Source organism: Saccostrea cucullata, unplaced genomic scaffold (genome assembly GCF_032062105.1).
Source record: "Saccostrea cucullata isolate Sc308-1 unplaced genomic scaffold, CSIRO_AGI_Scuc_v1 ctg792, whole genome shotgun sequence".
NCBI lineage: Eukaryota > Metazoa > Mollusca > Bivalvia > Ostreida > Ostreidae > Saccostrea > Saccostrea cuccullata.
The window spans coordinates 103,838-114,369 of record NW_026918070.1 but is presented as its reverse complement, the minus strand read 5'-3'; the positions used below and the strand labels follow the sequence as shown (position 1 = coordinate 114,369).

The following is a 10,532-nucleotide window of genomic DNA, read 5'->3' as shown; positions in this document are numbered from 1 at the left end:
ACTGTAAACCGTTTGATCGCCAGTGGCCAGATAGGTCAATTGGATTTCCGATCCACCCATACATTTTCTCACTTCTTGTTATATGTGTAATATGGTTTGGGCCTTGAGTATCAGCCTGGATAGCTCAATCGGCAGAGCACCTATCAGACTTGTACATACAGGTGTTCCATTTATGGTCTGGCCTGCCAGGGGCAAAAAGAACTTGGATTGACTACAAGGTCAAAAACAATGTAAGGAAGAAGAAATGTAAAGGTTTGCATGGGCTTTGGATATCGCCCTTGGTAGCTCAGTCAGTAGAGCTCCTTAACAGTGATGTAGGGGTCCTGGGTTTGATTCTTGGTTCACATTTTCTTCTTTCCTGTTAGTGTTACAGATTTATCTATTTTATGTGACCATGATTGACTAAAATTTACTTTAATTTTGTTTTTAATAATTTGCGTGATTTAACCATGTGTTAATTATGAAAGACAATAAAAAAACGAGTACAGTATAGTTACCTTTATGTGTGATTTACTTCAAAGTCACATAATAAACTCCCACTGTACAGGAACACAGTTTCACTCAATCCTAGATTTACGTTTCGCCCTGACATAAAAAAATAGATTCCATTTGAAGGGTTACATGTAAATAATAAAATTTTGACATCATCAACGAATGACTTATCAAACTAAATGCACATTACATTGTTTAACGGTCAAATGTCACAATAACATACTTTTTTGTTCCGGGTGTAAACATCGTAAAAACTCGATTCCGATTTATTTTCTTCCATAAAATAAAAAAAAGATGTTGAGCTCGAGGATATTTATTTTTTTTTTTTCCCCATATTCTTTCGTCTGGAAAATATTTCCTGTAATTTAACAGCAATCCAATACTTATATAAAAAGTATAAAATCTCATTTTTGCAAAGAATATTGAGTATAATCAGTGAAATTAAAAATTAAGTGTTTTTTTTAATGTAATGCACTTGTATCGGGATCGGGAATCAAGGAATTTTATTTATACAAAATAGTTTCGATTTTTTCTGTCTTTCGTCATCATTTTATGTATTAGAGACTAATCAAATTTTTAAGTAAGCATTATTTACCACTTTTTTTGATTGAGATCACTCAATGCTTTTGATTTTATTTCTATGATTTATTTATGTTTTTGTATTCAGCAAGAAGTCCTTTCATACAAAATATGTGTCGAGAAAATTCGGGTTTATTTGGTTCGGGAAAACAGTATCACGAGTATGCCACCTGAAATACTCGTAGAAATTTAACTGATATATATATAGTCCCAAAACTTTTAGAACTTGAAGAGAAAAATCTTCCAGAGTGATTTTTATGAATTGTTGTCAGTTCAGAATTGAAAACTACCTCTGCGTATAATCATCATGTTTGATGGAACGCTGTATTATGTAGATGTAGATGCATCAAATTGTGTGATTTTTTGTACATCCTGAAAAAATATCGATACTAATTTTTGAAATAAGTATGATTTATGGTAGATGAATTAGGCTACTTTATGTGGGTAAATAAATCTATGTAGGTAAAACTAGTAATTCGTTAATTGTATCAGACTAAAGCTCGACATCTAGCTCTGATGGGATGCATGTTGACAGGTTGAATTTTATGACTGGTGTTAGCACAATATCTTGTTCATATCTTTACAGATATCTTCTATATAAAGGTTTTAAGAAACGATGAATGGGCAGGCGTGAGCACTCACAGACTTTATACATCTGATCATTCATCATGGATAAAATGCCTGCAGAGAACAAAGAGGAGGATGAGTTGAGCATTCCTCGAGCCGCCCTGAACAAAATGATTAAGGAGCTGATCCCAAACATCCGCGTGGCAAACGACGCCCGGGAACTCATCCTCAACTGCTGCACGGAATTCATTCACTTGGTTTCGTCTGAAGCAAATGAAATCTGCAACAAGCAAAGCAAGAAGACAATATCACCAGAACATATTATTGCAGGTTAATTATAAGGCAGCGTATCTTAATTTGCATGCAAAACATTTTTCCCCACTGTTACCAAGCATATCTGTTACATTTTGCAGAATTATGCACATGCAGATGATGCAGTTTCACTTACATCATGTACATGTACATATACATACAGCATACAAAAATGTATCTTATATGTATATATATATATATATATATATATATATATATATATATATATAGTGAGACTAAAAAAGCCCTTGGATACTTAAAAAAAGCATAAAATTCAATTTCTAAGTTAACTTTGAGTTTGAAAACCATTACACACATATCAAGTTTATTTGCATTGGATTAATTTAACTACAAGAAGAACTCATCCTGAAAAAAAATGCTTAGAGAGTCATGAGGTTAATAAATTCTATTCAGCAATAAACATAGTCTTTGTAATATAAATTAACTGATAGTGAGCATCATTCTATTGTGAACTTAATGAATTTCCTTTTCCTTTGTAGCACTTGATCACCTTGGCTTTGGGAATTATAAAGAGGATGCTGAAGCAGTGTTAGAAGAGATAAAAGCTGTAGCTGCTATATATATATATATAAGAGGGAGTTCCCGTCTGGAAAATCTGGGAATCCCTGAGGAAGAACTGCTCCGACAACAGCAGGAATTGTTTGCCAAGGTGGGTTTCTTATGAAAAACTTAATATTGCAGTGATCTTAGTCTGTTAATTATATTAAATATACAAGATCGGTGTCTTATAGACAACTAAAATAATATTGCATGGATCTTGATCTGATAATTATATTAAACCCATAGGAAATAGTTGCTTAGATGGGTATTCTATATGTCATTATGTTGCTGGAATATAATGATTTCATACTGTTCAATAATTAAAACTGTAGGTTAAATACTTTAAGCTAATATTATGACTTAAGTATAGGTATTTTTCAAGCCCTCTTTGCCATACTGTAGAAGCACATATATTCTTTGGGATAAAATTTCGTTGTTTTTATATCAAATAAAGTTTCGTTGGGATTTAATTTCGTCATAGCATCATCTCTGAAATGTCAAAATTATTTATTACATTCATAACACGTTCATAGCGAACAAAGAAAGATAACTCTGTGTACAGGTAGTTCTTCTGTATCGAATAAACCGAACGTACGGAATTACATATTCTGGATTGCGTGTCTCAATGTCTTTATAATATTAATATACCCTTTGGCAAAATTCAGTTTACCTGAGTTAAGTAGTGAGCTGCATAGTTTTCATAACTAAATTTCTTACACTTAAATCGAATTCTCGATCATTCTGAAATCAATCCTGACATGGAAACATGTCCTTGTTGAAGTGGGTAAAAAGTTCTAAAATAAATGAACCCTCATCTTCTGGACTACCTTCCCAAAGTCGAGCAACATCAGATAAAGAAGCCATCGCAATAAGTGCAGCTAATAATGCAATTGAAAGTTTGTCTGATTCTCCAAAATCATTGCCATCACGACCATGCAAACGAAAATGTGGAGAATATGGCTCGTATACACCAGAACAAAGGGCCAGATTTGGACCAGATCCATGTGCTATGTGTACTATAACAGATTAACGATTAAACTATTGTTCTTCATTTCTTATATGAAAACTAATCATGAATTGAATGTTTTGAGATATTCCTTGTACATATCAATATCAATGGTGAATATGCTGATATTTACAATGAAAATATATACTGAAACGCAAAAGAAATGCAACAAGCAGTAATCTACAAATGTTTGAATTTTTTATCTAATGATTTTCTAAACTCACTTTTCAGAACATCAGAGATTTTATAAAAATTTGGAATGTTTATCTTTTAACTTTGTTAAGTAACATGGGATTGTCAAACCCCCCCCGTCAGTTATTCAATTACAACGTGTAAGACTGACCTAAACAACAATTGCAGCCTAATTTCTACGATATAATAGGTTAATCAATATCGAGATTTGAGCGAAGGAATTATTCTTTGCCATTTTTAAATGCCTGTTTTTCAGACGATTAGGTCGAATTTTCTCTAACTTAGCGCATTGTATTGTAGTAACCCTTGGACTTCCAGTCCAAGGACTATCATTTATGCATATGATACGTAAGACCCCGTTGAGACGTAATGTAGTGTGTTTTTGCATCATCAACTCTCCATCACTTTACTTTGAGATTTTCCAGCTAGAGCAATGGAAATGCGTTCTTAAGCCATTTTCAAGAAGCCTTAGCATCGTTACTAGAAAAGAAGGGAGATTTTATTTTTTGATTGTATACTATTTTACGTCCCTCTCCAGAATATTTCACTGATATGGAGACGTCACCATTGCTGGTGAAGGGCTGCAAATTTAGGCCTATGCTCGGCACTTATGGCCTTTGAGCAGGGAGGGATCTTTATCGTGCCACACCTGCTGTGACACGGGGCCTTGGTTTATACGGTCTCGTGCGAAGGACCGCCCCATTTAGTCGCCTTTTACGACAAGCAAGGGGGTACTGAGGACCTATTCTAACCCGGATTCCCATGGGGCTTATTTCTTGAAATATTATTTCTTGAAATATTGCTGCATTACTTAAGATGAACAGTACAAACCCTTAAAACTCCAAAATATTGCCAAATGTTCTGTTAAACATGCAATATTTGTTTTCTGTTAAGCAGACTCAAACTTGACTTCCAGCTATGGTATGAAAATCATTCAACCTTTAAATTACCGATATTTACCAAATTGAAGATATCCATAATTTTAAGATACAAAATTCTTTACTTTACATAATTATTTCCCCCTAAAATAGGTTGTTGCTGTAAGCTTCCTCAGCACCCTGTCAAATGCCAATCAGCTTACAATGTTTCCATCCCGTGTAAATTAATTAAATTTTATCAGGACTACTCATGACATCCGTCCACATATAAAAAGGGGGGGCATCCTCAGCCCGTCGCATGTATTTAAACACCCTTTATAATATTTACTTCACATCCTTGTAAATCATAACCAAGTTCCATTTCTCATTTCAAATATTTCATTTAATAATGACTTCAGTGAAATATAACAAAACAGTCAGTACATCTATATGAGTCTAAGTCCTAGCTTAACATCTCTGTCCTAATAAAATATAGTGGATTGCGGTGTCCGTGCGGTGGAGAAATTATACACTACTTAATTTGTATTAGTTTACATTATTTTCTTTTACCTAAGTCACTAGTAATTTACAGTCAGTGATGTTGATGACGTAATATGATCTGATCGTTACGATCGTCGTAATGAAACTGGCGTTCGCTGCTCATATATATAACCTTCCATAAATGGTCACGTGATCACAACAACCAATGAATAATTGTCCTTTCTGGAGCAACTCGGAACTACTTTACATACATTTTGTGTAATACAAAGAAAATAACATCGCTCAAAATGTCCTTTCTACATGTAAAGTGGGAGCTATAAATTCTATTCGATATACATTAGAAAACAAGTTCAACAAACAATCTGTAATAAAACGGACACACACAATCCATGGCGTAGTAATACCGAACAATAATGCAAACACATAAGTATTACGCTACACATTCAAGTTCCAAAACATTTCGTCAAATACAGCATAATTAAATGACAATACTGCAATAAAATAACATTTAAGTATCAATTATGAATATTTGAGGACACGGACAGTGTTATTTCGATCTTATCAATTGTAAAACAACAATGTTTATGTCACATGACTAATTTCTTCGTAAGAAAGATGGAAGGCGCCCAATTTACAACACATGTGATAATGCTGAAATAAGTAAGTAAATTGCAGTCGTAATATGGTAGATAATGATGAAAAACTGACATACAACATCTCAGTATCACTGTCCCTTACTGTCTGTTCAACAATATCTCGCTAGATCGTCTAGTAACACAAAAACAGCATTTGTTTACATTAATACAATGTCGAAGTGCAATGTGTATTGCATCAATAATTCAAGTAAACAATAAGATAATGAAATAACATCAACAATAAAACATTTCTTATAGATTTACAACTGGATGCTACTTTACTTCACTTACAAACACTCCACCATCAGCCTGTGATTAATTAATATGCAAAATTCTAAAGTCCAACCCCCATGCATATTACATTGCGTTTCTTTTGCGTTTCAGTAAAAGTTTTTGTGTGAATAAAAAAGATAAAATACAACCCAGTATTTATGAATGCTTAGGTTAAAATTTCGTCATGGATTTAATTTTGTTGATTAATTCTGCCAACGAAAATAACGAAATTATATCCTCCACAAATATTCCTGCTTCTACAGTACTCCTCTGCATTGTTTCTTGAGGTGGAATGTGTGGCTAGGTATGAAGAGCTTATAAACATATCTTACTTTAAAGCATGAAAAAATGCAAGGCTAATAGTTGTTATCCCAAATAAGGAATGTATTTTATGATCATGTAATGTGATAGAATGTATCACATGTAAGTGTAAAACATTTGAGAGTCTGCTTTGATGTACACAATATATTTGTTGTCATGGATACATTGATAGTCAGCTTTGATCTACACAGTATATGTGTTGCCATGGTTACAACATAATATATGTATTGTCATGGTTACAACACAATATATGTATTGCCATGGTTACAACACAACATATGTATTGCCATGGTTCCAACACAATATATATAGTCATGGTTACAACACAATTTATGTTTTACCATGGTTACAACACAATGTGTTTGTTATACCTTTAAAAATTTGTTTCTATACAAATCTATACCAAAAAAAGTATATCATTTTTAATGTTTTGCTGAGCGGGCATAAAAAAATTGATGTTGGACCGCTGAATGAGATGTTGGACCGCTCAGAGAGATATTGGACCGCTTACGTCACAGAATGGGAAGAGCTTAATCTCATTTTCATTCGTTGTTGTTAAACAGTGACAGATCTGATGTTACATCATGCAATACAGCACAAAATACATGTATGTCAAAAAAAAAAAACAAAATAAAATGAAAGGTATAACAAAACATTTATTGACAGAGTTCTCGGGCAAAATGCGTTTTGCCAGACCCTCGAACCAAACTGTCTGCCTTTGGCCTAACGGCGTCAGGCAGACAGTTTGGTTCTTTGGTCCAACAAAACGCATGTTGCCCTTGAACTCGGTCAATAAATGTAAAGTATTACCATGGTGACAACACAATATATTTATTGCCATGGTTACAACACAATATATGTATTGCCATGGTTACAACACAATATATGTATTGCCATGGTTACAGGCTAAACAGGAACAGGCTCTTCTGGAACAACAGCAATGGCTCCAGACCCAGCAAGCTCTGCAACAGCAGCAACTTCAGCTGCCACAGCAACCAGAGAGCAACGAAGACGATTACTCCTAGCAGAAACAAAGATGGCCACCAATTCTGAATAGTGTTAGTGTTGATGTAATAATTGTTTATTGTTTTGTACCTCAGAAAAATTACTTCACAGAACAGAAAAAGGAGATTAATCAGGATTTAATTTCATTTTCTGCAGATTAGTTATGTTTTAATAGGAAAAAATTCCTAACTAAAGTTTTTGGATTTTTTTTATTTTGGTACTTTCTCAGAAATTGTTGTCTTTGTAGGATTTCAGTTTATTATTATCTTTTATCGCATGAAGAATAAACCACTGAATATGATTGAAATGGGATGGGAAGGTGTGGTTTTAATTTTTATAAAACAATGTCTCATAAATTGATTAATAAATAATCATTAAAACACAGTTCCTTGTTTGTTATGTAAGATTTCCTATAGTTCATATGATAATCATATTAAATCCATTTTTTAAATTAGAACACAAAAACGTTATTTGATTAGTTGAAGTGTTTTCAAATAATTATTGAAACAACTGTTTCATATTTGGATATTTTACTTGAAAAAGATCCTAATGGTAATCCAGCAACAAAACTCTATGATAAATGTTATGACTATCTTTTCTATTGTTAACTTCCCTTACTTATGCGGCAATATACCTTCAACACAGTACACCTGCATACACAGTTTATATATCTCAGTTGATTTGATATGCAAGAGCATGCTCTATGTACAAACAATTTCTAAATTATTAACTTATTGACAATCAAGTTGATGAAACAAGAATATTAGCAGTCTCGTTTAAAGTCATCATTTTATAAGTTCTATTGTCGATAAAATGACCTTGTCAGCAAATACAAGTTATCATTGAGTCATCAAATGCTGACTGACGTTTTTCATGCTTATTGTTAGTTAGTCCATAAATATTGCACTGAATTGACGACCTGATCCCACCTCTGATGTTTTTTGAGGTCCGTGTTTGCTCCGATCCTATTCTGTATTGTTTTATGGACTTTGATATTGAATACTGTTCGTTATCTCCATATCCTTCGTTGAAAAAAACCCTTAATTGTATCATAACTACAAAGGTTTTTGATACACTTGATGACTTTAACTTTCCAATCATCAACTTCCCCAACTTAAATTATGCAGCAATACCTTCATCACCTGCATATGGGGTTTTTGTTTCATTTGAATCCATATGCAAGAGAATGTTTTACGTATCAGCACGTTTTAAGGAAGGCCAACACTTTTACGGATCTGGTTCTAATTTTACACATCAATATAAAATTAAGATTTTCACTTTTCTATTGATAAGAATCTTTTGGGTGATTGAAAATGATTTAGCAAGTAAATATTTGTTTATTATAGTGTTATTGTACATATGAAGCATTTAATATACATTATTTATGGAAATTAACACTTTGCACTCTGTCCATAAGACCTATATGTCATTTAGTACATACACAGACACAAAATTCTTAATTGCTTTAATGGACCTAAATCTTTTTAATTTTCTTTTAAGCAAACTAACCTGAGACCAATTTTTATTGATTTAGAGCCTATATCATCCATTTTATTTTTATTATTTAAAAATTTTACATTGAATAATTGAAAAAATTGATATTCCAAAAATGGGGGTATACGTATTCAAAAGACTGTTTTGTTAAAATTCTCTGGTCAACCATAATAAAGTAGCTGTTTTTGTTAACATTAGATATAATTCTTAATAGTTTTAAAGAAAAAATGGCATCTAAACATTCTGGATTTTAAGAATTATAAAAAATACAGATATTTTGAGATTTTTTTCTGAAAGACATGGACAGATTCAACACCGATTTGTTAATATTTTGCAGTAAAGACTCCAAATATTCTCTTGGCAAATGAATATTTTTGATCTTCATAAGTTTTAACATAAATTTGATGTGATTTGGTGCATAAATAAGAGAAATATGATATCACACTTTTTTATGTTCAATTTTGGCTGTTGAGTTTTTAGAGGTATGTGTGCTGAGACATGTTGTATGAAAATTAATCTGCAAAGATATGTATTTTATGGGTGTTTTAGTAAGTTTAAGACTTGTTCAAGGTATTCAAATTGAAAAATTATCAGTTTGACAGACAATTCTGAAAGTACGGACCTACCTTAAAATGAGGTAAATTATTAACAAATGTAGATAAAACATGAATATCAGCAGTCGTTAAAAATCATCAGCTCTATGGTCGGTACATTGACCTTGTTAATAAATAAAATCTAGCATTAATTCAAATGCTGTCTGATGTTTTTCATTATTTTTGTTATGCCTTTAATTACCCGCTGAATTGTTCACAATTTTTAATGTTTTCCCGATTGGAACACACATCGAATGTGACCGGTTGGCAGGGCATGTTTACTCCACAATGGAACCTGGTCCCACCTCTGATGTTTTGGAGGTCCATGTTTGCTTTGCTCCTAATTTTTACCGTTTGAATGGACTTTTGAACTGGAATACTGTTCCTTATCTTCATATATTTCATTGTATGCTCTGCTGAATTGTCAATAATAATTGATTAATTAGACAAACTAGATGACGTCAGCCAACGTAAAAATTATAGACAACTTAGTGTAAAAATGATAACTTAACAATTAAGTATGTGAAACATGTCAATCAACATTCAACATAACGATTTATAGATTTATACAATATAACAAGGCCTGTGTTCAGAATTACAAAAGAATTAACCTGTAGGAGAGATACATTTTCCGGAAAAAGTCATATTAAAAAAATCAATGATAGTAAGTTGTTTTGCATTGTAAATGTGTCTAGATTTTACAAAGCATTTGAATCCTAAAAATTATCATTTGAAACTTTGAAATTAACCTCCAAAAGGGACCAAAACAGCATTTTGCCTACACCATTTTTTGCATGAAATTTGGCAAAGAAGTCCTTCAGGGCAGGCCTGCCCTTGAATTGAATATTGATAGATTTTGATTTAAGGAATAATTTTAAACATTTTTTAGGGACACCTTTGTCCATGGGTCAAAATTTGTTTTAAAAAACCTACAAAAATATCCACAAACCTACTTCTGTCATACTGGTTTATATTCATGACATATGCCTTCTTACAATGTATTCAGCATAGCTCAAAATATCAGAAGTGGGATCAGGTGCCATGGAGGAGTGAGCATCCCCTGCCGACTGGTGACACCCGCCGTATGCTCTTTGTCATGATTGGGAAAAATGCGTCGTCAATTCAGTGTATGAATAATAGACTA

The 10,532-nt window shown here is 32.8% G+C and overlaps 1 protein-coding gene across 1 annotated transcript; it reads left to right on the top strand.

Annotated features, from left to right (window-relative positions):
• The first annotated feature begins 1,637 nt into the window (after nucleotides 1-1,637).
• Nucleotides 1,638-7,404, top strand: LOC134242385 (protein Dr1-like). Its single transcript, XM_062724491.1, has 3 exons — nucleotides 1,638-1,968; nucleotides 2,451-2,620; nucleotides 7,202-7,404. The coding sequence occupies exons 1-3, from the start codon at nucleotides 1,740-1,742 to the stop codon at nucleotides 7,319-7,321; spliced, it is 519 nt and encodes a 172-aa protein (XP_062580475.1). The 5' UTR covers nucleotides 1,638-1,739; the 3' UTR covers nucleotides 7,322-7,404.
• The last annotated feature ends 3,128 nt before the right edge of the window (nucleotides 7,405-10,532 follow it).